Consider the following 25,521-nt stretch of genomic DNA (forward strand, 5'->3'; position numbering starts at 1 on the left):
CCTGGGATCGAGGCTAGTGAATTTTATTCTAGGCATGGTAGTGCAGCCACGCCTACTTTATCTGCGCTTTATCTAGAACTGGCTGCATACAAGTGGATGTTCTCCTGGTGGTGATATCGGTGCCTCCTGGATACCCTAGCCTGCCATCGCGTGTGGAATAGTCTCAAGAATGTTCATATGTACAGATAAATCAACTGGCAGCTTTTAAGCTTAAGTGTGTCACATTTAGTAACCTTTTGAGACCCATCAAGATCGTGCTACGCTAAGAATGGCTGCAAATGATGCTGGGCAAAAGAAAAGAAACAACTACAAACTTTTAGTCGATCCCGAGCTCAAAAAAGGCTCCAAAAAGATCTACAGAATCAACGGCAAAGACGTGCCAGGGGTGAGAGTGTGTGGTGTGCTCTATTTAGAAATTACCTTAAGCTTCCAAGCTTTTACATCCCACACACTAAAGCTTTGATACTCAGTCACTGTGCTATTAATGTGTGTGTGCTCTCTGTGCTGTTTTAGTTTCCATGCTCTGGTCCTCTGAGAGATCCTAGGACCCAGAAGACGGTCCTAGGAGGGGCTACTGGGACCTGTGTGAATATGAAGATACCCAGGTTCAAGGTACTAAGCTTGCACATACATGTACACTGTAGCTAGGCGGTCATTGGTTGCTGCATGTGTCTATATAACCACTTGCTCTCATTGATGGTGTTGTTGTTATCGATGCATAAACTATTATCGTATGTGTTGCCTGATAATAAATAGTTTCAACCTAGGGGAGGCTTATCAAACCACTGGGCACAGACTTTTCCCCTATATAAACATTTTTGTTTTAGTTGTTAATGGTTCCTGTGACATCTCTATATCTATTTGCACAGTATGACAGCTTCTGGGAGGGACCTTCACCAGAGAGAGATGTGTTCATCATCGGACTCAACGAGACAGCTGGTGGGTCTGCCCTGAGGGAGACGTGTGAGGAGGCCGCTCCTCTCAACTGTATCAAGCTGCATCGTCACCCCAAGACTAAGAGCTTCCTGGGTGCCGCTACGGTGTGCTTTGAGGAGTGGGGTGGCGGGCGTAAGGCACTGGGTAGACTAGACGGAAAGATTGTGGGAGGATGCTATCTCGGAGCTGAGCTCGATGATAATGGTGACTGACTTCATTTTAACACTGCATGTATGTGCTGGGTGCGCATTTTGAGAGTACTAGAGTTGGCTCTGTAACTAGAGTTCTGGTGATCCAAATTCAACGATTTTATGATTTTCTGAAAGCTTAGAAGTAGCCCGTTCAGATGGTATGCTCAATTCTCAAATTTGGAACAGGCCATAATTTCTTATTTTCGGGAAAATACCGTGGGCTATATAGCCCATGGTATTTTGTTAAAAACTGGCCCAAAATAGGCTTTTAATTTTAAGACACCATCTTAACGAGCTCATCATAAGCTTTCAGAAAATCATAAAATTAATGTGATTGGACCAACGAAACTAAAGTTATGGCCGTTCAAAGATGCTCTATTTAACGCTGCATCTGCTAGAGTAAACCAAGTAATCGAGTGTGTCATCATTATAGCCACAATGATTCTGCAGGAGACCACTTGAAGAAGTACTTGGACCCAGTGCTGAAGAACGTAGAGAAGAAGCCACGCACACGTCCACCCTCTCAAGACGGACTTGGTATGGCTTCTGATTCCGATGACATGAGAACTCGAAACGACTCAATCTCTGAGAGCATTATCAGCGAATCTGAGATTGACTCAACAGTTCAAGCGATGACCCCGCTAACTCCCACCACCATTGTGAAGAAAGATTCAGATCCATTTGCAGTTCCATCTTCCGCTGCTACCAAGCTCTATCCATTCTCCAGTCTGCACATGCTCAGCGCGTCGACCACGCCCACTGAAGTGACATCATCACCGCGGACACAGTTCAATTCTCCATTCCCCATGACACCGTCCAGTATTGATTCCGGTATATCGCTAAAAACCCACAGCAGCACTATTCTAAGTCCTGATGGAAGACGAAAACATTCGCAATCCTTTTCCCTCCCTCGTATCCCGAACACGCCCCCTCCTCCCCTACCCCCAGAGGAACAAGCGCCCCCTCTACCCCCTCAAGATTCAACTGCTCCTCCACCGCTCCCCCCGTTACCGCCGGTTACCAAAGGGGGTGGGGCAATCGAAAACATCAGCTCGGACGAAGACGACAACAAAATCGAAGCTCTATCTCCAGTGAGTGAAATAACCCAGAAAGACGCTTTTGGTAATCCACACACCTTTGATCCCTCACTCGGTTTAAAATCACTCCTTGCCAGAAAAATGGACGGTAGCAATGTTATATCATCTCCATCTGGTGGACTTACTTCCAACTATGAAATAGAAGTCGAAGAAATCTCAGGAGACGAATCTCCAGTGATGGTCTATTTCGAACCGCTGGAAGTTGAGTGTATTTCAGATGATGATGAGATAGGCGGTGATGATATGGAAGTGTGCTCGGATGATGAAAGCTCTAATGTGATTGAAGTCAATGTGAAAGCCTCCATCTTTCCAGCACAAGAGCCGTTGTTGCCCCCTCCACGCATGATATTCCCACACCCGGGGTTTTTCCTCGATCCGTTTCGCCCACACCTTCCGTTCCTCCCACCACCCTCACATCGTCACCACCCACACATCCCTCCTGGTGGTATGATTGGTCCCCATTTTCCCTCCCCACCGCCTCCTCGTCCGTTCCTCGAAGACCACATACCCCAGGCCAACGGATACTCGCGTAGACGCACAAACTTTGCACCGAGTCGATTGCTAAGCAAAGCAAAACTGTTTCGAAATCTTCCCTCTCCAAGAAACAAAAAAGATGGCATTAGTCAGGACGTGTTGTTCAAAGCTTTGGATCAGTTGCGGATGATTGTGCTGAATGATGTACAGAAGAAGATAGTTGAGAGCTCTGCCTACCCAGTACTGGACAGCCACTGGGAGAAGAGACAGAAGGAGGTAGGTACATGTACAGTAGCTATGCAGTAGTCTACATGTGCTTTAGTGGCCTATAGTAGGTATACAGTAGCTTAATAGTGATGGCCTGTTTTAGATGTCTTACGTAAATTTAATTTATCTGTACTGTAGCCACAATATCTGGTAGCCATGTTAATATGCTCCATTTGTATCTATGGTACATATTAGTGGCCTACCACTGATTCAATATTACCATCTTTGTACCCCCCCCCCCCCTCAGAAACAAGCCTTGTCAGATAAGACCACTCAAGAGAGCAGCACTACTGATAAAGAGAAGACCTCACAACCTTTGCAACCCTATCGTCGTATGCTTCCAGGTATGAAGGTGAAGACAGACTCGGATAGAGAGCCAGAGGAAGTGGGCGGGGATAAGGATGACGCAGAGGATGAGGAGGAGCCTTCTCTGCCCACCCCCCGGAAGAGATTGATGAACTTCAAGATCCCACTAGTTCGTGGCGTAGGTCAGCGGAGAGGTCAGTCCGCCACTGTGATCAGACGGAGGCTATTTGGTGGGAAAGGTGAGGAGTGTGAAGAGTGTGTGTGTGCGTGTGTGTGCTGTGTGATGTGTGCTGTTTGGGAGTTTACAAAAAGTAAAATTTGTGTGGGAGAAATTGTGTCCACTGTTCACGTTACTAGCTCAAACGAAATGCTCACTTAAATTAGCATGTACACAAATACTTTCTGCATTCTTTTACCTATTATACACATGTAGCTGATATAATTATTCTGTATTATAGTTACATAATGTACATTACCATACACAGTCACTGAACTCTTCCCTCCTCTCCTCAGAAGAGCCACAGTCCAAGTCTCAGAAAGGTCTCCCACCATCAAAGACTTATGATGAGTGCTCAGATATCAGTAGCGCTGAGGACTTTAGCTCTGGCTCAGACGAGGACAGTGACAGGTCATCAGATGCTGGCAGCTGGAACAGTGACAGGGACTCCAGTACAGAGCCAACCATGTGAGCTGTGTACAGTACATGTGTGTAGTGCATTTGTATATTAAAGTGTGATCTAGGCTAAAAGTGTTCTAAATGTTGTGAAGTACTAGAGGGACAGATTTAGACTGTACAGTACAGCAACATAATACTAACAGTTCTTGTTGAAAAAAATGTTTCTTGCATTAATGACATAATGATCCGTATTTCTTAAGTTCAATTTCCCCAGCTAGCTGGAATGTTCTAGAGCTGGTTATCTGATGTACATCATTTTATTGTTGGCTTGTTTTCTTCAGCAATGACAGAGAAAAAGAATATCGTGCCATATTTGGAGACTCGAGTGACAGTGATAACTTCGAAAATTTCGTAACTACTCAGAACAAATCGAACAAACGACGCCATCCCTCGGGTAACCATAGCGACGAGTCCATTGAGGATACAGCTCCTCCAAAAAAGAAGCGAGCAGGAATCAAATTGAAAGGAAAAACGCCGAAAACTCGAAAGAAACAGCAACGAAAAGGACACGATTTTGCAACAGATGATGAGCAACCGACATCATTGGACAAAGAAAATCTGGAAAGAATTGACCGAGTCATCAAGCAAGGTCATCCACCGAAACCCAAATACAAGAAGCGAACGGAAATTGCTGAAGAGGCGATATTTGTTGAGTACTTGAGTGTTGGCCCAGGCAAGGAGGATGTGCAGATGTTCAAGCTGGCACTAGCACGGCTGATAGGAGAAGGGGAGGAGCTTGTGACGGGAGTGCACTGGGCACACTATCCTGATGATATCCTCTGTGTGTGTGTGTGTGGGTGTGGGTGGGTTGTGTGTGTGTGTGGGGGGGGGGTGGGTTGTGTGTGGGGGTGGGTTGTGTGTGTGTGTGGGTGTGTGTGTGTGTGTGGGTGGGTGGGTGGGTGGGTGTGTGTGTACATACATTTTGTAGCTCTTAATCACATTTGCTTTAGCCCCAGATTCCCAGTTCATTTTGTCAAGGCTAGGTACCTTAATATTACATGAATTACAAGTACATGTGCGTCTGTAAAGCTTCATTGATGTTTCTTTGACTGAATTGTTCACCACCTCGTCCTCTCAAACGAGAGCCACCCACCAAAAGAAGGCGTGGCACTGTCTCTGGTGAACCCGCAGATCATGTGACAGGATGTGCTCGCTCCGAGGGCTACTATAAGATTACCATGAGAGAGAAGGTCAAGTACCTCCCACACCATCGACTCAAGAATACAACACAAAGGAGCTCAGATGTCAAGGTCAGATTGTAGTACCATCTCTATCCTTTCAGCTGCTATAACTTGAATTCCGTGGATCCAATGTCAACAATTTTATAATTTTCTGAAAGCTTAGAAAAATACCTTTCAAATGGTGTCATCAAAAATCATATTTAAGAGATAAAAGTATTTGCCGATACTGTGGATAATAGCCCATGGTCCAAGGCCGAAAAATGACAAATTAGGGCCCCGAAAAAATGTTGGATAGCAACACATCATTTGAAAGGTCTCTTTCTAAGCTTTCAAAAAATCCTAAAATTTTTGACATTGGATCAACGATACTCAAGTTAAGGCTGTTGAAAGATGTTCAGCTACACTCTGTTCATTCAATAGTTTGGGGATTCTTTCGGCTGCCATAACTTGAATTCTATGGATCCAACGTCAAATTTTTGAGGATTTTCTGAAAGCTTAGAAAAAAATTGTTCAAATGGTGTCATCAAAAATCATATTTGAGAGATAAAAGTATTTGCCAATTTGCCGATACCATGGATAATAGCCCATGGTCCAAGGCCGAAAAATGACAAATTAGGGCCCCAAAAAAATTTTTAATTTCAACACATCAATTGAAAGGTCTCTTTCTAAGCTTTCAGAAAATCCTAAAATTTTTGACGTTGGATCAACAATACTCAAGTTATGGCTGTTGAAAGATGTAAAATTATAATAGTAGAACCTTCATGCAGTGCCTTGCTTTACTATTATACTACAATCTCACTATTCCCCTGTGGTACTGTCCTGCAGAGTAAGAGCAGTGGTCGAGTGAACAGGGCCAACCAGAGGAAGTTGGCCTCTCTCTTCAGTGCTGGGGACGTATCCAGTGACCTGGCCAAGTACAACCAACTCAAGGTGTGTGTTCTAATGTACACACTTCATATACTGCCTGTAGTATATGCAGCATTAGTTGAGCTGTGAGCAAAGTACAGAGCCTTGGCTAACAATGTGTATGTACAACTGAACTCTGCTGTTGAGTAAGGCCGTAGTTTGTGTTCAGATTGTCCTATTTCAAAACTAATTGATGCATTCAATAGCTCTCAGAATTACCTTTCCAATGGTGTGCTTAGATACAAGGTTCTGTAATTATTATAACTAAAGCTGTTCTGTGTGTATACATGGCTATCCTCGTACAGGCAAGAAAGAAGCAGCTCAAGTTTGCCAAGTCCACTATTCACAATTGGGGCCTCTTTGCGATGGAGAGTATAGCAGCTGACGAGATGATCATTGAGTACGTAGGTCAGATGGTACGACAAGCCGTGGCAGACGAGAGGGAGAAGAGATACGAGGCAGCTGGTATAGGAAGCAGCTATCTGTTCCGGGTGGACCATGATTACATCATCGATGCCACCAGACAAGGGAACCTGGCTAGATTCATCAACCATTGCTGCGATGTAAGTATACACTTCATTACCGTTGATACAATGTCAAAAATATGATTTTCTGAAAGCTTAGAAAGAAACCTGGTGTACTTAATTCTCAAAATTTCGTTGGGGCCATAATTTGTCATTTTTCGGCCTTGGACCATGGTATGGTCAAATTGGAGAAAGTTTCTATATAATTATGTGTTTACCTTAGATATGTGTTTACCTTAGATATGTGTGCCAGCAACGAAGGGAATACAGGCAGGAAATTATGTATACTGTATCACACTAGAATATCGGATATATATTTGTGCATAAGCCCCCCCCCCCCACACACACACACAGCCCAACTGTTACGCCAAGGTGATCACTGTTGGAGTTCTAAAGAAGATTGTTATCTACTCCAAGAGGGACATTGCCTTAGGAGAAGAGATCACGTACGACTACAAGTTCCCTATAGAAGACGAGAAAATCCCGTGCCTATGTGGAGCACCGATGTGCCGAGGGGCATTGAATTGATCATGTGCTGAGCTCTATGTTGTCATGTGACTGACTCTCATATACTGATTGCTATATATATTGTCATGCAGATTACCTCATGCTCAGCAGCATGCATACAGTGGCTCTCATCTGCGTGGTTTGTATGGTCATTTCTATTAATAAAACACCTCACCATTAAAATTGTATTATATATATATCAACAAATGAAGTCTGACATCGCGTGTATATTTTACATGCCATGAATTAAGACAAATTAATAAAACTAGACAATAAAATGGTATTTGAGAGCATGTACATGTACAACACCATAAAGCAATCAAGGTGTGAGGTTTAAACTATCCTAAAATACAACTATATACACAGTTAATTCAGTCACATGATAGTCACATGTACAAGCGAGTGGCTCAGCCAAAGAGCTTGATGAAGCAAGGCTGGCAGTAGGGGTTGTGACGATGCTCCTTGAAGGTCCCCTTGTTGAGTAGCTTGAGGCAGAAGGCACAGGTGAAGTGCTCAGGGTGCCATTTCTTGCCCATCGCCGTGATACACTTACCTACACAGGACAAAAGAAGATGGTAATAAACTATGGCAATTAACCAATGATAAGAAATGCAATAAATAGAATATGCCTACTGTTTCTAGAAATACATACTACATAATGTATATGCTATAATTATCGTACAGTGTGTGGGCGTGTGTGTGTGTGTGTGTGTGTGTGTGTGTGTGTGTGTGTGTGTGTGTGTGTGTGTGTGTGTGTGTGTGTACACCATCCAAAACACAGTATTCAGTATTATGCTTATTTTGAAAATATTTATTAGGAGAAGTGCTGTACACTTATAGCTCCATACTTAAGGTACTTCTACACAGCTACGTGTACTTGCCAGTGACGGGTTTCTGACAGCTGGCACAGAGTGTTCCCCTGGAGGCATGATAATGGATCTCACAGTGGGGCTCCCCCTCGTGCTCGAAGTAGTTGCCACGAGGAAACGTCACCTGGCACACCTGGATGAGGTGGGATAGGTGTAGAATGTGCGTAAGCGTGATCATAGATGCTTTAGTTTTAGATCAAGAGCATGGGTTTCAGAGAGAATAGACAGCCCCAGACATGCACACCTTGTAGGTACATGTACCATAAAAACAGTTGCAAATGTGCAGATAGCCATCACTCCTGATAACAGTAGTATACAAGAAGAGTGGTTTGCTTTCAACTACAAGTAGTAAGTACATAATGACATCATCCCCCGCCCCCTCACCACCACCACCGCCCCCTCACCTTGCAGGAGAAGCACTCTGGATGCCACTGTGCATTCATGGCCGTGATGAAGCCCTCCATGATGGATCTATCACACCTCTTGCAACGAGGAGCATACTTCTCATAATAGCACTCCCGACAAAATGCCTTGGAGTCTTTCTCGTGGAATCCCTCGGGTCCAAAGTGCTTCCCACACAACGTGCAGAAGAAATGCTCCGGGTGCCAGGTCTTGTCCAGGGCACGCATCACTCGCTGTGTGGTGTGTGTGTGGTGTGTGGGGGGAGGGTGGTGGTGAATCTATACACATAGTAAATATACTATGTACATGTATAAACCATACGGTTGTCTCAATACTTGCTGAAAGTAAAAGTTGTTTGTTGAAACTCAAAACACGCTTTGAACTATGGCAACCATGGATAGAAGTTACAACAGGAACATTTCCCCAAAATCAACTAATCTGCTGACAAATGCTGTGCCATTCCTGATAAATGTGAAACGAACTACAGCTGCGTACAGGTACATGTAGTTACTGTATCTATAGTGTATCACATTCAATAGTACCTCAAGAATAGGGCCATTGCAGTAGGCACAGCGAGGTGCAAACAGCTCATGGTAGTCCTTCTCACAATAAGGACGGCCATCGGACTCATAATAGGTCACATGACCTAGTTCCATCTCACATACAGCACACGTGAAATGCTCCGGATGCCATTGTCTGCCCAGGGCACTGACAACCTTGGCCAGTATCTGTTTGTTGCATGCTGCACACACACCCTTTGCAGTGGTGCTGACGCCGTGGCGATGAGTCATCTCTTGATCTAGAGAGCCCAACATGGAGCTGAGATCATCCATAGCAGACTTGGGGATAGCTTCACTTCCACCAACCCTGGACGGAGGAAATATTTAAAATTTATGGATTACAGAACTACTGTCTTGTATATATAATTACATATATAAGCAGACCATTGGAAATGAGAGCTATTGAATGCATCAAATATAATTGATATTGGACAGTCTGAACACAAATTACGGGCTCTCAAAGATAGCTACCAAAACGACTGTACAGTAGATCTCATGCTGCAAACTGTTCTCACCTGCTGTTAGCGCCGGCATCATTCGGCTCGAACTTTGACAAGTTTTGCATGAGTTCATCCAGTTCCATGGTTGCAGTAGATGCCGTGATGTTGATACGCTTGCTGCCACTATCTGTCGCATCTCTCTCTATGGGTCTTCCCCCGCCCACCTGATCCTCCACCTCACTCAGCTCATCAATAAGGTCTGTCACGGATGGTCGAGCAGCCGGGGCATCAGATTTAACAGCCTTGGGTAGTTGCTCAGCTGTGTGTGTGTGTGTGGGTGGTGTGTGGTGTGTGGGGGGCCATTATTTTACGAGAGTACCACAAAAAGCAATATCAGTTTTTCCCTAGAGTAATATCAAATTTCATTCTACACACTTTTGGGACTGCTCCCACTCGGCGGTTGTTCAGTGACCTTTGACCCTCTCCTACTGCGGCTAAAAATGGACCGTGATTTCTCAAGAATCTTTGACCCTCGTCTACTGCTACCAGCAGAATGTGATGTCTCAGTGACCTTTGATCCTCGCCTACTACTATCAGCAGAATGTGATGTCTTGGTGACCTTCGACCGCCGTCTACTATTATCAGCAGAATGTGATGTCTCGGTGACCTTTGACCCTCGTCTACTACTACCAACAGAATGTGATGTCTTTGCGGCCTTTGAACTCTTTTTAGGGTCAACATCTTCATCAGCTAGACCAACTTTATCAAGATCAAGGTCTAGTGACATGGCATACAGCTTCTTATGAAGAACTTTAGCATCTTCGAGGAGAAACTCAAGAGAGCTAAACCGACCAAATTTTTGATTGCTGATGCTCATAATTTCGCTGGTAAGAGGCTCTTCTTGTTTGAAAGTTGGTTGCATAGCAATGTTCTGAACAGTAGCCCTGCGTTGCCTAACAGAAGGAAGAGTGGAGTGGAGTGGTTGTACAGTAGCCCTGCGTTGCCTAGCAGAGGGGAGGGTAGAGGGGAGTGGCTGTATCGTAGTAGAAGGGATGGTGGAAGGGAGGTTGGAAGGAAGGGGTTGTACAGTTGCAGAAGGAAGGTTGGAGTGGAGTGGTTGTATGGTAGCCCTGCGTTGCCTAGCAGAGTGGAGTGTACTGGTTGAGTGTCTCTTCCCATAACCAGGCAGTGTGGCCATGCTTGGAGTAGTGGAGTCTCTTGGTGTGCTGATTTAGAAGTTACTTTAGGAGAACAATACACATAGGAACTACACACAAGTAGCTATATCATCAACAATTCTACAGCATACTAACAGGTAAATGGTTAGCTAGTAAACTAAGCAAGTTCTATGACTATAGTCCACACTGTTTAAAATCACAGCTTAAAGTTTGTAGCTATTACATTAAAAGTGAGCCTTCTGTTTTAGCTTTGATCAATTTCAGCAAAAATGAACATCTGAGATGCCTATGCAACTTTAAAGGAAATGCTAATCTATCTTGATCTGGAGAGTCGTTGAAACAGTACAGTGGGTGTGATCATAGCAACAACACTGGCATGTACAGCTGTACTGAAAGCACACACATATGGTGACTGTAATACACTATAGGGGACACGCTAAATAATCACACAAACAGTAAATGCTTGGAATGCAGAATAAGGCCTGTTACGTACATGTACATGTACATGCATGTTCTGCTAACCAGGCATGCAGCTTTTAGGGCTTTGGGGAAAGGCTGAGTAAGTAATGTATAGGAAATGACAAACACTGTCTCTAGACTAGACTACCCAAATTGGTATTTTGATTAATAACACACAAGAGGATATGCCCACAGTATTTGGCTGGTAACCAGCTACTGTAGTCATATCCTAATGGCATGCAACTTTTAGAGGACTACAAAGGTCATACACAAAGAATGCCAGCTCTATGAGCAAGGCCCATATATGGTAACGTCCCGGAGCCCTTGCAATAACACACACACACGATGTGTACACCACAACTATGCAGCACTGGCAATACTCGGCCATTCTACTGATCACAGGCTTCCATTAGTAGAGATACCAGTACACTACAGTATAGCAGGCATTGACTATCATAATTATTATAGCGGGTAATTGTTATCCACAAAAAAGTCGTTAGTTTTGTAGGCAAGCTGACCTCGACAAAAATTTTACCCATGAAAGCCTAGGCGTGGTTTACCAGAACACATGCAATGCAGTGCACGTAACGAAGGAAACGACATTTTTACTCACGTAAATCACCGCTGTTCAACCTACGAAAATCATGACGACGTACTAAAATAGGGCCGAAGTAACAGTTATGCTTCAGTAATCTATTGGTATTATTTGTACTACTGTTCCAATATATACACCAACCAACTCCACAGTGTTATACTGTACACACAGTAACCCCACCTACACACCGTGACCCCACCCATACCACATACACACTATGACCACACCCACACCACATACGTACCTTCCTGGATGTCCTTCTGTGTGTCGTTGAGCATGGCCAGCAAGTTGTCGAGCTCTGATAGACTACCCTCGTCCACTGGGGGAGGGGGTGATGAGAGGGTGTGGTCTGGGAGGGGTGGAGGTGTGGAGGAAGTGGAGGACTTGGCTTTGTAGAGCGGACCCTTCTTTACTTCACTGTACTGGACATCGTCAAATGGCTGTGTGTGCGTGTGTGTGTGTGTGTGTGTGCGTGTGTACATGCAATCAATATGGTAAATAATGTGACTGCATGCATATGGTTTAAACCTCATGAGAATACAACAGGAAGATAAAGAGTGGGTGGCTTGCCCTATGAGATCGTGTGTATTAAATACATGTTACACTGTTGCAGTACCAAGGCAGTTACAGTAGATCTTTCAAGGCAAAAATATTTACCAGTTGACAATAAGCAAGCCTATGGCGCTGTATATACATGTACATCAATCTACAGCCTATGCATATACACAGGTGTAGTTCATCAACACATAGCCAGCCCCTGGCAACAATGTACTGCACATACAAACAACACACACAATTGGATGGTTGACAAAGTGACTATGTTGTCGTGCACACAATGCAGCCTAACAAGGTCATAGCACACGGCTACACACCCAGGCTTAATTGGGTGTGGTCAATGGGAATACGACAACAAGGGAGAAACCGTCCAATCAAGACTCAACAATACAGACTAGAGGGTAGCACAAATAAGCACTTCTTTGTACAGTATACAAATACTGTGGATATCTATAACCTGGATCCAATATTAGTAATTGCCAGCTGATAGTATAGGAAAGTCAGACGTGTTATAACATGTGTGTTGTGACTCACTTCGCCTTGTCCTCCTTTTTTATCAGAGTATCGGACAACGATGGACTAGAGGTGGAGAGGGGATACAATCATCATAGATATACATACATGTGCACGCAATACAGTTACAAGTATATTAAACTGGTACAGTGCACTAAGCTCACACACAAACAGTTATTATATCTCTCAATACACATTGCTCTACTTTGTTAAATAAATAATTTCCAACACACACCCCCACCCACTACACTCCACTACACTCACACTCACACCCACCCACTACACTCACAGAGCTTGTGATGGAGGCTCGCTCCGGCTCATCACTCAGATGTAAGTCACTCAAGTGATCGAGTGGGGACATAGCACCGTTGACCCCCTGCCTGGAACCAGACCTGGAGTTGTTGGAGGGTGGTCTGGGGACCATAGCTGGCTGCTCCGGTGGCAAGGCAGCTTGCAGGTCCTCAAGTAACTCATCTGGTGGTTCAAGCATTGTATGTTTTAATAGTTGACAGTGGACTGGCTCTGTCAATGGCTGATATCTAGCTAGCTAGCTGCACTCAAGAACTCTCTAAAGGAAATGTGGTAGACTTATTATGACCAGACTGCATTCATAGAATTCCACAGCACTTAACTAAGTTAATGCGGTGACTAAATACAGCCCTGTTAGTTTCTAATGTTCACTAGATTCTACAAAATCTATATGCCAGTCTATACGCGAGTTGGCATACAGCCCCATGCATGAACATACCTAGGTCCATTGATAGACGTATTATATGACAGATGGGGTGCCAAGAAGTGCCCACAAAAGATTAGCTTGAACTGTGAAGCCTCGTGTGTATTCACTTCTTTGTGTTGAAATGTTGTTGGATCACAGACACACCTCCAAAAACCACGCCCACATAATGTCTACAAAATAATGGAACAAAAACCACGCCCACATAATGTCCAGAAATAGTCTAATGGAACATCATAGAGAAAAGTCGGCCTTGCTATATCACAACACCCTTTTTGAAGGGGCGTGGCTTGCGAGACTAAATCAAGATCAAGAAGAGACAGAAAAACACCAACAAAAAGATAAAACAAGTTGTACAAGTATAGAAAAAAAGCTCACCAATTTATGTCAGAGAGTCTGAAAGTGTTGTCTACTATATTAAATCATTGCCCAAATTTTGGTTGTGGTGGGCTTTAAATAGGAACTCTCAGGTTACAAGATGACAAACTATTCTGATTTGGATAGGTAAGAAGTCTGAGTTGATAGAATCTAGTACCCCCATTATTATTAACAGATATAGGTACTGTATGTACAGTACACTTATTGATTGATCATGCTGGAAATGATGTAATCCCATACAGACAAATAGAACAGTTACGTCGATGTGAGATTATCAAGGAGAATGAGGTCAAGAATCTTTGTGCCAAGGCAAGAGAGATTCTGATTGAGGAGAGCAATGTACAGAGAATAGACCCTCCAGTCACAGTGAGTACACACACACACACACACACACACACACACACACACACACACACACAACCAATGTGCATGTAGCTCTCCTCTTGATTTGTATTTTCGATACACTGTACATGTACACGTGCTAATCAATCATGGAGTGCCTCAATGAAGCTCGCATGATCAACATAGTGCCTGTAATAAGGTCTTTACTTACCCACACAGATATGTGGGGATATTCACGGGCAATTCTACGATCTCAAGGAGCTGTTTAAAGTCGGAGGAGATGTTCCAGAGACTAACTACTTGTTTCTGGGTGACTTTGTTGACCGAGGCTTCTACAGTGTGGAGACATTCCTGCTACTACTGGCCCTCAAGGTGAGCAACCCACTTATTGAGGGGGACATTTAATTGATGATTTCATTATTTTCATTTTAAATGAAAACCTGTTTCTGTGGGGATGTTTTATTATTGCCCAGATCATCAACTTGCTTAGGTTGCCTACCTCTATGATTCAACGGTAGATTGTACACATACAGTGCCCAATGTGTGTTATGTGTCACAATGTTGGTGCCAATCAACTTGGCTGACTAGTAACCATCCTTAACTTTGTCCGCTGGAGATTATATGGCCAGACAGACTTGGCACAACTCGTGTACTCTTAGTTTAGTGTTGGCTCATGTGAACTTACTGTACTGCTACTGTGTTGCTAGGTGAGGTATCCAGACAGAATCACATTAATCAGAGGGAACCACGAGAGCAGGCAAATCACTCAGGTACGTAAAAATGCTATAATTATAGTTTTGTCTATTTCATAATTATATGGTTTATTCATGATTACATACGTGTGTGTATAGTGTGTATTACTATAGCTTCTTCACGGTATATATTTGAACGGCAGGTGTATGGTTTTTATGACGAGTGTAAGAGGAAGTACGGCTCAGTGAATGTGTGGAGATACTGCACTGAGATCTTTGACTACCTCAGTCTCTCTGCCATTGTGGATGGCAAGGTACATTGTACAGTACCTTCTCTGTCTATCTTCTCAAGCTCACACTATTTCTCGAATAATTGTCTCTTTATTGTACACGTAGCGATTGCAGAGTATACAAATGATGTACTGGTTATGAGTTGATACAGTTCACTTTCATCAAGCCTAGCTTTGTTGATACAGAAACTGTAGTACTAGATTTGTCCGTGTGTGTGTGTGTGTGTATCTCTGACACTAATGAAGTGTATATTTGAACGCGTGGGTGTTAATTAAAGCGTGTCACAAATGTACAACGTACAGCATAGTTATGATTATGGTTCTCTGTCTGTCAGGTGTTCTGTGTCCACGGTGGTCTCTCCCCTTCCATTAACACTCTGGATCAGATACGCTCCATTGATAGGAAACAAGAAGTACCTCATGATGGACCAATGTGCGACCTGCTCTGGTCAGACCCTGAAGGTTCGTACCTCCTAGTAGTGTTAACGTTTCATTTAGTTTGGCTGGTTTATCACTACTTAGAGCGTTTTAAGATTTTTTTTTGGTGTAGATGGATTTTGGCACATTCATGTAACATATTTCAGTGGTAGGAGTAACAGAAAGCTTTAGGCTCTACACTGAAGGTATTCATTTTCTCTCTCTTTCACTTCGTGCAGATCTCAAGGGTTGGGGCATCAGTCCAAGAGGAGCTGGCTACCTCTTTGGCAGTGATGTAGTTCAAGAGGTGTGTATTGTGTGTTGTCAATTGTACACGTACATCTATGTGTGGCTAGAGGTGTTAGAAAAGTTTCAGATAAAAGCACAGAACTTTTGGGCCTGAAAGCAATCGCTGATTTACATATAAGCACAGCGTAATTATTGTAACACTCAAGGCTGGAAATTGAATAGAGAGTAAATCTGATGCAGTCATTGTTGTTGAAGCTGCTCTCTTCTGTTGTGTTTTGTGTATCCTACTACCATGCACACTTACTGTTGTGGTTTTGCTCCAGTTCTGCACAACCAACAGTGTGGAGATGATCTGTCGAGCTCACCAGTTGGTGATGGAGGGTTGCAAGTGGCACTTTGGTGAGTCAGTGCTCACTGTGTGGTCTGCTCCAAACTACTGCTACAGGTAAGTATGCAGTTAACTCTTGTCACTCTACATGCATAATTATACTGTGTGTACTAAAGTAAGTAAGATGCTAACACATACCACACTGTGTACAGTAGCCATGGGGGGGGGGGAGGTGTGGATTGCTATAACAGTGTATGGAGGGATACTACTACATGTCACTGTCTTGTAATTATCGATTATCTACACAATTTCATTATCACTGCTTTTTTTCCATTTTCAGATGTGGTAATGTGGCTGCCATTTTTGAACTGGATGAGAACATAAGGAAAAGCTATACAATATTCGAAGCAGCTCCAAACGTGAGCATAATTATATGAATCACATTCCGTACAGCTAATTAATGACTGCAAGTGCTTGTACACAACCGTTCTTCACAGTGTATTTTCTTACCCATGCATGCAGGAGGTCCGTGGTGAGCCACTGAGAAAACCTATCCCAGAGTACTTTTTATGATCCATTGTACATTATATAGATTCTAAGAACTGTCTATTTATGTGTGTATAAAATTATACTTATATTTGTGCGTGGCCTGTACATTTTAATGTGAATATTCATTGTCGTCACCATTTTATTTACCGAGTTTATGCCTAATTATAATTATGCAGTACTGAGTCAGCTGACTTCAATTGGTTAGTAATCCACTAAAATTGATTTATAACATTTCTTTGAGAACCACATGTATACAACATGTGGTGTACAACACATCAACTGAAGGAGATCAAATTGTAGCATAACAATAATTATTATTTATACAGCAGCTAGCTGAGTGGTTGTAGTCGTAGTAACTGTTGGTTAGGAATGGCTGATTCATGTCTCTGGATTTCATGAGTGATCTCAGTCAAATCTTTCAGGAATGTTTGGAGCTGCGGGGAAAACACAATTAAAACACCACAAGTATTATAATAATGAGCACAGAATTATATTTGACCACTGCAACAACATAAATCATCATATCAGTCAATCACGTACCTTGTCTAACTGTAGCAGTGTTTGTTCAGCCTCGTGTGCTGGCACTCTCCGCTGTAGGTGCTTGTACATTAGAGTGGAGAGATTATGAGTAGCCATCTTGATCTGACCCAACAAGAGCGTCTTCTGAGTCGAGGTGGTCTGAATACGAATCCACTCACTCTCCCTGAGAAATAAATAGTAAACATCAGTAGTATAGTACATACATACAGTATCGAACTAATCTCAAACATTGCTTTTACAGTACGTAGATATACAAATTAAAGGGGATTAAAATCAATCAACTGGATGCAGTAAAGACAGTACACATACATACGAGAAAAAGTACTTTGTACTAATTGTAGGACAGAGTTCATGAACTGCCTACTCTCTCTCACCACTTCATGGTCTTGGTCTGAGCCTCCTCCAGTCTGGTCTGCAAGTGAGCCAGCTCATTGTTACATGCCAGCACCTCGTTGTTCTTATCATCAGTGAACTTCTTCATACTCGCCCTTTGTATTTCAATCAAGTCTTGAGACTCTCTCTCATTCTCCATTAGGTCTTCTCTCGTGTGCTCCAAAGTACTGTAGCGTGCTATCACTTCATGGACCTCGTCAAACTGTTTAATTATAGCATGTGATTATTGGTCATTATTTCTAGAAAGTATAATTATAATGAACACAAACACATCAAGGCCGGCTATACTGATGCCCATGGTATGAATATAAATACCAGTCCCAGCTCTGACTTCTTTTATAGCTAGGCATTCACGGTTGAGGCTACTTTTCAAAAGTGATTTTCTCGCTTACTTCATCCGAGTAGTCTATGACACTCTCCATAAACTGTTTACAGGCTGCATATCTAGCCATATCGTTCTTCTGCTCCTTGACGATTGCAGAGTGCTCTTGTAGCTCCTGCCCTAGCCGCTCGATCTCTTTGTCCTTCTGACGACCTAGCTCCTGTTCGGTTTTGGTCTTCTTAAGAGCACGGCCTCGTTTCAAATCATTTTCCTGAAAATTGAAGCCAAAACGGAGCTCATTGTTAGCTAATTAAAATAATAATTATGTAAACCTTCAAGAATTTGTCAAACTTGAGAAGTGATTCTTTTAGCTGTTGCTCTTTTCGCTCGAGCTCATCGCGACGTTGCTGTAGAGTCTCCATTTTCAACTGGAACTCCTGGAAACAAAATAACAGACAATTAATTTTTGTCATAATTATAATTAATTTTACCTCTTTTTGTGAAGCGAGGGCTTGCTCCACTTCTGCCATCTCTCTTCTCTTCTCCAACAGCCTGGTAGCTGGTGTCAGATGATTCGACTCTTTCTCTGGCATCTTACTACATGTAAATCAAGTAACAATAAGCTAGGAAGCCTAGCATCTGTTACACTGGCTATATATTGGATCTAGTTTGGTTGTCTTTGCTACTGAGTTGCACACTTACACCATATCCTCAAGAGTGCTTTTGAAGATCTCATCAATTCCACCACTTCCACGGTCTGCCATGCTGGCTTGTATTTTTACCAACAGAGAAAATACAGCCAAACTTGAGATTGACAGGAAAGTAGCTATAGCAACACGCCTTGGAGCAACTACGAGCCCCTCCCTCCTTTTGTGCATACGTCACTGCAATGGAGGGGCGTTGCTCATTGAGACAACACACTGTTTTATCAAGCTGAATACAAAGTTTGCAAGCTATGCCTGTGCTTACAGAAGAACTAGCAAAATATAAGGCACACAGGTAAAAAATAGATTGATATCTACAGTTTTAGTTATTGTGTTCTCTAGGTGGCAGTTATCCTGTGTAGCCTTCAATCACAATGGCACTCAGCTAGCCAGTGGTGGTTGGGACAAAGAGGTACACATCTGGGATGCTAGCAATTTGGAGCTGATACACAGCCTCAAGGGAGCACATAAAGTGCCCATTACAAGCCTCTGTTGGCACATGCCCAGTAAAGGTCGACTCATTTGCACTGGCTCTGCCGATAACACTGCAGTCCTCTGGCATGCAGAGACTGGCCAGCGACTGGGCTGCCTTGCAGAGCATTCAGGATGGGTACTTGGTACTTGCTTTTCAAAGAGTGGGAGTTTCTTAGCTACTGCTTCCTGGGATCACTTGGTTCGAATATGGGACCCTGCAACGGAAACGCTCATCAACGATCTCAGAGGGCACAATAGTGGTGTCTGGTCAGTGGATTTCCATCCAAAATCGTCTACTCTCTGCACTGCTAGCGAGGATGGCACTGTCAAGGTTTGGGATGCTAGGACCAATCGAGTGGTGAGGACACTCTCTGGGGGGCATAGTCAGGGGGTGTACTGTGCCAAATGGTCACCAGATGGAGCGATGATTGCTTCAGGTTCAGCAGATACGAAGGTGAATGTAGCTGAAAGCTTATAGAGGGTATAATATTCACATGATATTATGCTCAATTCTCGAATTTGTAGACGCCATAAAGTAATAGTTGTTTAAAGAGATGCTTTATTTAACCGTAATTATTTTGAGAGTGACTAGAATCAGCTCCGTATAAACCAATATTTGATTGCCTTTCATTATATACACAGATATGCATCTGGGAGCCCAGTACTGGATATGTGATCAACACAATATACGGCCATACTGATACAGTCAAAGATTTAGTCTTCAATCCACAAACAGAAAATGTGGCTCTTCCAATCCTCGCCTCCGCAGGTGACTTTTCCATTCACATTTCTGACCCCAGGCCCACGCAAAAAGCTGATCTTCTCTCCCTCTCACCACACCTTCCTGGAAAAGAAGTAGAAGCTGTAGACATTTCCCCTGATGGTTCGCTGCTTGTCTCAGGGGGACGAGATGGTTATCTTGCTCTAATGACTCTGTTTGTACCATCTTTAGCTCCTTACACAAGGCAAAATACTGCTTCTATTTTGCAAAGAAGTCACAATGTTCGCAATCGTTCATACATTTATGATGCTACAGCTGACGATATTTCTGAAGTCGATTCTGAGATCTTTGAAGACGATATGCAGGCCGAAATGGAGGCAGATGCTTTAGACAACATTTTAGCTGACAGGTCAAGAGTAAACCGAAATGTATCAACATTGTCTGCTGTTGCTAAAATGAAGCGAATGAGTCGTCTGGGAGAAAAAGAAGTGGACTTAGGTGATCATGCGACAGTTAAGAGGAAAGGACCAAGTGCTCGGGAATCTAGAAGCAAGAGAGTTCAACAAAAGGCTGTTGATATTCCTACAATGATAGCTCACCTCACTGCTACAAATCGTCGGTTTGGAGCCGAAGAAAGCAGCAGTGGTAGTGAATCAGAAGATGAAGATACTCAAGATGTCAAGGAGGACTTGCTAGTTAAAGTGTCTTCGAGAGTCTCCAAGTACAGTGGCTTCAATCGAAAAGCCTCAGTCCAGGAAGCAATCTATAAGCCTCCCCCACCGCAGCTAGCTCTACTACCAGATGGAGCTGTAGGTAAACTAAAACATAGTCGTGGCGTATTTGAAAGTACTGGACTTGATGAAATGATCGAAGAAGAAATCGAAGACCAACCAAAGTCGGAATTGAACTTGGAAGAGATGAAACATGTTTCCAGTGAGAATACCCTAACTGATAATATTGCAGATGATGAATACTATGCAACTCTTCTCCCTGGGGAGCTCGAAAGCCCTACACATATTGTCAGAGATGACTCGATGAATTTCGATACAGAGTCGCTCATGCAATCCGGAAAGTATTCGCTCAATTCACCAGACTACATTCTGAACTCCAGTCTACGCTTTGAAGACTTCAAAAACAATCGTGAACTTGTGACATCATCGCCCGTCGATATGACATCTCCTTCGCACGCAGGTCAGGGTAAGAAACTATTTGCACCAACTCTAGACCCTGCTCTGGAAGAAGATGGGGAAGATTCTTTTGCAGACGAGTTAGGTAGTGGAGATGAATATGGAGACAATATTCCTCTGAGCATGATTTAGTGCCTATAGCTATAATAATTATTACAGTGCATGTTTGCCTTTTATTGTGTAAACTTTTTAATTTACTATATCATGTAGTTTCGTTCATTTTTATTTAGTGACATTATGTACCCGAAAAAAGACCCTACCACTATATATATATAAAGACACCTTCAAGGTCATAAGGAAGCATTGGGCTATCACATTAATTGAAAACTTTGGATAGAATACACATCGGATAGCAATATAATGTGTGTAAGGTCTACATGCATGCATGTAAAATTTCTAATATGAAAGCACCGCGGGTGCTGATGCCTCGGTGGAGGTGCCAAAGCTACATAACATAAAGCTACTAATAGCTAGCTTTTATACACACATTGATTATAATTAATTATCATGATTAATTTTGCTGCATGCAGAATCCAGAATCACAGGGAAACTCAAATAGTGGGTAATGATCGACGATGATCGTTGTTAAAACGATCGATGCCAAAAGTTCAAGTCTAAAATTAATGGCTGCAAGTCAACAGAGCCTTGCAGCTCTCTTCTCACTCTTGCAGGTACTAATAGCTAGCGTTCTAGTGCAGAGTTAACTACTAAGTAGAGTAGCAACACTCGGTGAACAAGTTTTGCTACGGACTCTTCTGAAAAGGCTGCAATGGCATTCCAAGTAAGCAAAACTAGGCATAACTCGAGAACGAAGCTTTATTTTGCAAATCCACAAATACCAAGCCAAGAAAACATGACTAGAAGCCTATAGAAACTCTTACTTGCACTTCATTGATCCTTGAGCAGCTGAAACAGTCTACACACACACACAGACACACACAGACACACAAACACACTACCGTATACCTCGCTTGCGCATGCGCACCGAGGCATAATAATTCAGTGTGTAATTATAATTATAGATGACTTACCGGATATGGAATCTCCACTGTGCAGGAAGTGTGTAGTCTCGAATACCCGCCTCAACCTAAAAGCTCGGGTATTCGAGACTAGGAAGTGTGCTAGATCTATATAGATCTAATTTTATGTGCATAAGCAAAACCAGGGGTGCATTGTATAGCTAGTACTGTCAGAAGACCAAGATAGAATAACCTTCAAGATAACTGATCCCAGAGATGCCAGGTGAAGGAGATTACACGGATACAGTCCGAGAGGACGAGACCTCCACTGTGAATGGAGACAAAGCAAAGCCAGTCAGGAGATTCACATGGCAGGAACTGAGTCAACTGAATGAGCCTCACAATGCACATGTTGCTGTCAGGGGAAAGGTAGATCTATATACTGTGACAATCTTATATAGTAATAAAAATAAATACAAATATATATAGAAGTATAATTATTATTATAATTATAGTATTAAAATATATAGATAAAAATAATTATATCTATATACTTGTAAAAAAAACCCTTTTGAGGAAATGCATGCATGTACATCTATCTATATAGCTATGGAAACGGTAACCACCTCTGCAAATTAGTCTCGCGAAAACCAGACCCAAAAAATAGGATCTGGCCAGTTTCATTGTGCGTCACCATGCATGCCACAAAATATGATAAATGTTTGAAAAAGTAGCTGCGCTTGCTAGATTTGGCAAATCTAGTGGTTTAACAATAATATTATGCATGTTCCCTAACTATAGTAGCCACTTATTATATCACTACAAACAGTCACTATAAACTTAGACTGCATGCACAAGTAGCGTATTGTGTAATTTGCCAGATGTTATCTCCCGGATGAAACGTCTGGCTTGCGAGACTATCTGCCAATAATTATGATCAATAATGCTCGGTCGAGATTGATTTGTTCGTTCCCTCTAATGCAGGTGTATGACGTGAGTTCGTTTGTGGCTAGACACCCTGGGGGTATGGAGCAGATCATGATGGGGGCAGGCAGGGACATCACACAAGTCTTTGAGTCCTACCATCCTTTCTCCATTTACAATATGCTGAACAAGTTCTACGTTGGTGAACTAGTGGACAACGAAATGCCTGTCTTTCTGAAACGAAGGTGAGTGTTTATTGTACTCATCTCACTTTCAATTTCATTATTTTCTCTCTTTAGTGAATTCTACGGAGTGCTCAAAGAGAGGGTTAGCAAATACTTCAAGGACAACAACATTGTATGTCATACACGACCATTTTACACAGACACGTCAGTATAACGTACCATTCCATGCAGGATCCTAAAGTAGACTACTGGATGTTCATGCGATACATTTTAATCTTTCTGACAGCCAATCTCTGCTGGGCTAGCACGGTATATAGGTATAATTATTGAGATTGTGTGATAATTATTTCTCTCCCTGCATGCATGTTAGATGTTTGTGTACGAGAGCTGGACGCTGCTGTTACTGGCTGCTGTAGGCTGGGGGTTCTTTACTGCTCTGGTGGCTATGACCTGCACTCACGATGCAAGGTATGCTGGCTGCATGTTCTAGTGTAATTATACTACGCACTAAAATCTATTTGCGTTGAGTTTAGCCCCGGAAGTTCTGTGGTCGATTATAGTTTCATTTAGGGGTTTATGTGGTTGACAAGTATATGCCATGCAGGAACTTTACATAGGAAATGCTAAATTTTATATATAGCTGGTTGGAGCTTATCACCTTTAAAGCATATAGATAGAAGCACTTTTTAACAAGGAATCCTATGGTATATGAATTTTTGAAATTGAGCAAACTATGACAAAGTTGTTATGACAACATTATGAAGACCAAACTCAAGTCAAATATATATGTATATATAGTCTTGTATGTCAGGCAACCTCTGTACTTTATGTAGTAATGAAGATTTTGATACTGTATATTCCCACACTCAGTCATTTTTCCGTGACACACAAGCCGTGGGTGTGGAAGTTGGTTGCTTCACTCCTCAACTTTTCAATCGGAGGCTCAAACATAGTCTGGACCTACCAACATATTCTTGGGCATCATATCTACACCAATATAGATGGAGCTGACCCGGATATTGTCACAGCCTCTAATAATGTAAGCCAACTCTTTAGCTTGTAAAGAGTCCTCCTATAATACGTAAAATGTGCACTGAGTGAGGGATTTTTTGTAGGATATTCCTGACATTCGCCGGATCAAGTGGGAGCAGAAATGGATTCCACGCTACCTCTACCAGCACGTCTATGTGCCCATGCTCTATTGTCTGGTAATAGGATTTTCTATCTTAACTAATTATTATTGTTAATAATTCTTACATGCAGTTAGTTGTGAAAACTCGTCTTCAAGACATCCTCATCTTGTTTTCTGGAAAAAATGGTAAACATAATTATGTGCTTGCAAGAGCTTTTTAATACTTACTTGTTTTGATTAGCTGACTTCTTGATTTTTTTCTGATAGGCAATATTCGGATGAATCCTCTGTTCCTCAACCAATGGGTGATATTTATCCTGGGTAAGCTCGGGCACTTGACTTGTTACGTTGTCATTCCAGCATTCATCATACCCTGGCCACAACTGGTGAGATATGATGTGTGTATATATACTGTATAGGTCATTTTGATCTTTATTGTTTACTTCTTATCTAATGTGTTACCGTATTACTGAACATTACTATATGCGAACTTTGATCATACACTTTACAAAAATAAAATCGCAGAACGCAATAGTTAGATCGCAAAGGGTCAATTTTTCTGCTGATTTGGCTCATTCGCAAAGGTTGTTCACCCACAAAATGTTCTATATATATAGTGATACATGCAGTAGTTAATTGATGTAGCTGCGGTTTATCTGCATGGGCCCCTCCCTGTAGTAATTAATTTAATAGGCTAATAATTGTATACCACTGTAGTTGGTGGCAATTCTTGTATCTGACGTGTGTATGTCGTACTGGCTGGCTCTCACCTTTCAAGTCTCGCATGTCGTGAGTGAGGTAAGCAATTGTACATGCTTTAATTTTAAGCCATGCATGCATTATTGTTTCGTTGCTTTCTTCAGGTTGAATGGCCGAAACCTGACAAAGATAATGTAGTTCATATGGACTGGTACGTACAGCCAATGCTGTAGATTCTAGTAACTTAATTTAAGCCTGAATATGCAGGGCTGAGATGCAGGTAGCCACCACACAGGACTATGCTACCAACAGTTGGTTCTGGACTGTCTTCACTGGAGCCCTAAACCATCAGACCACCCACCATCTCTTCCCCGGCATCATACAGTCACACTACCCAAAAATAACTCCGATTCTTGCACAAACCTGCAAAGAGTTCGGGTTACCCTACCACTGTAAGAACTCCTTCAAGGAGGCATTGGGCTGTCATATTGGACACTTGAAAAACTTAGGACAGAATAGCAAGAAAGAACAATAAAACACTCTTGAGAGATCTACTAGTACAGTATAGTATACATGTACAGTGAAGGGTTAGCCATGCTGTTTACAATACAATTATAATTAAAGTATGGGATTGTATGTATTATGACTGACGCATGCAGTGTCAAAA

The 25,521-nt window shown here is 42.5% G+C and overlaps 6 protein-coding genes across 6 annotated transcripts; 4 read left to right on the forward strand and 2 right to left on the reverse strand.

The window, feature by feature from the left end:
• Positions 1 to 46: 46 nt before the first annotated feature.
• Positions 47 to 7,258, forward strand: LOC135339280 (histone-lysine N-methyltransferase SETD1A-like). Its single transcript, XM_064535349.1, has 11 exons — positions 47 to 385; positions 514 to 612; positions 870 to 1,140; positions 1,578 to 2,974; positions 3,213 to 3,510; positions 3,785 to 3,956; positions 4,229 to 4,719; positions 5,010 to 5,197; positions 5,954 to 6,058; positions 6,340 to 6,597; positions 6,913 to 7,258. Exons 1-11 carry the CDS (start codon positions 269 to 271, stop codon positions 7,084 to 7,086), a joined length of 3,570 nt encoding a protein of 1,189 aa, XP_064391419.1. The 5' UTR covers positions 47 to 268; the 3' UTR covers positions 7,087 to 7,258.
• Positions 7,259 to 7,321: 63 nt separating this feature from the next.
• On the reverse strand, positions 7,322 to 13,546 carry LOC135339297 (leupaxin-like). The gene is given in 10 exon segments (XM_064535373.1): positions 7,322 to 7,547; positions 7,550 to 7,618; positions 7,947 to 8,067; positions 8,339 to 8,569; positions 8,879 to 9,203; positions 9,412 to 9,655; positions 11,813 to 12,008; positions 12,658 to 12,702; positions 12,926 to 13,110; positions 13,385 to 13,546. Coding segments are annotated over 10 exon segments (1,533 nt in total). The 5' UTR covers positions 13,395 to 13,546; the 3' UTR covers positions 7,322 to 7,440.
• Positions 13,547 to 13,623: 77 nt separating this feature from the next.
• On the forward strand, positions 13,624 to 16,756 carry LOC135339308 (serine/threonine-protein phosphatase 4 catalytic subunit). The gene is made up of 10 exons (XM_064535386.1): positions 13,624 to 13,873; positions 13,990 to 14,113; positions 14,309 to 14,461; positions 14,797 to 14,859; positions 14,985 to 15,095; positions 15,407 to 15,533; positions 15,728 to 15,795; positions 16,061 to 16,182; positions 16,406 to 16,484; positions 16,588 to 16,756. The coding sequence occupies exons 1-10, from the start codon at positions 13,848 to 13,850 to the stop codon at positions 16,636 to 16,638; spliced, it is 924 nt and encodes a 307-aa protein (XP_064391456.1). The 5' UTR covers positions 13,624 to 13,847; the 3' UTR covers positions 16,639 to 16,756.
• A 76-nt stretch (positions 16,757 to 16,832) lies between these two features.
• LOC135339306 (coiled-coil domain-containing protein 42 homolog) lies at positions 16,833 to 18,733 on the reverse strand. The gene is made up of 7 exons (XM_064535384.1): positions 18,572 to 18,733; positions 18,361 to 18,466; positions 18,202 to 18,306; positions 17,940 to 18,140; positions 17,529 to 17,749; positions 17,155 to 17,317; positions 16,833 to 17,048 (listed from the first exon to the last, which is right to left on the reverse strand). Exons 1-7 carry the CDS (start codon positions 18,631 to 18,633, stop codon positions 16,944 to 16,946), a joined length of 963 nt encoding a protein of 320 aa, XP_064391454.1. The 5' UTR covers positions 18,634 to 18,733; the 3' UTR covers positions 16,833 to 16,943.
• On the forward strand, positions 18,734 to 21,243 carry LOC135339289 (uncharacterized). The gene is made up of 3 exons (XM_064535360.1): positions 18,734 to 18,868; positions 18,916 to 19,501; positions 19,690 to 21,243. Exons 1-3 carry the CDS (start codon positions 18,825 to 18,827, stop codon positions 21,085 to 21,087), a joined length of 2,028 nt encoding a protein of 675 aa, XP_064391430.1. The 5' UTR covers positions 18,734 to 18,824; the 3' UTR covers positions 21,088 to 21,243.
• An 819-nt stretch (positions 21,244 to 22,062) lies between these two features.
• LOC135339316 (uncharacterized) lies at positions 22,063 to 25,485 on the forward strand. Its single transcript, XM_064535391.1, has 12 exons — positions 22,063 to 22,343; positions 22,899 to 23,083; positions 23,138 to 23,195; positions 23,255 to 23,332; positions 23,394 to 23,491; positions 23,894 to 24,062; positions 24,139 to 24,231; positions 24,287 to 24,341; positions 24,423 to 24,541; positions 24,873 to 24,953; positions 25,019 to 25,065; positions 25,122 to 25,485. Exons 1-12 carry the CDS (start codon positions 22,191 to 22,193, stop codon positions 25,387 to 25,389), a joined length of 1,404 nt encoding a protein of 467 aa, XP_064391461.1. The 5' UTR covers positions 22,063 to 22,190; the 3' UTR covers positions 25,390 to 25,485.
• The last annotated feature ends 36 nt before the right edge of the window (positions 25,486 to 25,521 follow it).

Source organism: Halichondria panicea, chromosome 8 (genome assembly GCF_963675165.1).
Source record: "Halichondria panicea chromosome 8, odHalPani1.1, whole genome shotgun sequence".
NCBI lineage: Eukaryota > Metazoa > Porifera > Demospongiae > Suberitida > Halichondriidae > Halichondria > Halichondria panicea.

What these genes read in the sequence shown, in the direction of transcription:
- LOC135339289 (XM_064535360.1), top strand. Translation starts at nt 18,825, where the DNA reads ATGCCTGTGCTTACAGAAGAACTAGCAAAATATAAGGCACACAG. An exon ending in GCAAAATATAAGGCACACAG is followed by an intron (nt 18,869 to 18,915) that starts GTAAAAAATAGA and finishes TGTGTTCTCTAG; the next exon opens with GTGGCAGTTATCCTGTGTAG. An exon ending in CAGGTTCAGCAGATACGAAG is followed by an intron (nt 19,502 to 19,689) that starts GTGAATGTAGCT and finishes TTATATACACAG; the next exon opens with ATATGCATCTGGGAGCCCAG.
- LOC135339306 (XM_064535384.1), bottom strand. Translation starts at nt 18,633, where the DNA reads ATGGCAGACCGTGGAAGTGGTGGAATTGATGAGATCTTCAAAAGCACT. An exon ending in CCCTCGCTTCACAAAAAGAG is followed by an intron (nt 18,307 to 18,360) that starts GTAAAATTAATT and finishes TTTTGTTTCCAG; the next exon opens with GAGTTCCAGTTGAAAATGGA. An exon ending in CACTGCTACAGTTAGACAAG is followed by an intron (nt 17,049 to 17,154) that starts GTACGTGATTGA and finishes TTTTCCCCGCAG; the next exon opens with CTCCAAACATTCCTGAAAGA.
- LOC135339280 (XM_064535349.1), top strand. Translation starts at nt 269, where the DNA reads ATGGCTGCAAATGATGCTGGGCAAAAGAAAAGAAACAACTACAAACTT. An exon ending in AGCTGAGCTCGATGATAATG is followed by an intron (nt 1,141 to 1,577) that starts GTGACTGACTTC and finishes ATGATTCTGCAG; the next exon opens with GAGACCACTTGAAGAAGTAC. An exon ending in GAGGCTATTTGGTGGGAAAG is followed by an intron (nt 3,511 to 3,784) that starts GTGAGGAGTGTG and finishes TCCTCTCCTCAG; the next exon opens with AAGAGCCACAGTCCAAGTCT.
- LOC135339308 (XM_064535386.1), top strand. Translation starts at nt 13,848, where the DNA reads ATGACAAACTATTCTGATTTGGATAG. An exon ending in AACTATTCTGATTTGGATAG is followed by an intron (nt 13,874 to 13,989) that starts GTAAGAAGTCTG and finishes AATCCCATACAG; the next exon opens with ACAAATAGAACAGTTACGTC. An exon ending in GCAGTGATGTAGTTCAAGAG is followed by an intron (nt 15,796 to 16,060) that starts GTGTGTATTGTG and finishes GTTTTGCTCCAG; the next exon opens with TTCTGCACAACCAACAGTGT.
- LOC135339316 (XM_064535391.1), top strand. Translation starts at nt 22,191, where the DNA reads ATGCCAGGTGAAGGAGATTACACGGATACAGTCCGAGAGGACGAGACC. An exon ending in ACTTCAAGGACAACAACATT is followed by an intron (nt 23,196 to 23,254) that starts GTATGTCATACA and finishes CATTCCATGCAG; the next exon opens with GATCCTAAAGTAGACTACTG. An exon ending in ATCTCTGCTGGGCTAGCACG is followed by an intron (nt 23,333 to 23,393) that starts GTATATAGGTAT and finishes CATGCATGTTAG; the next exon opens with ATGTTTGTGTACGAGAGCTG.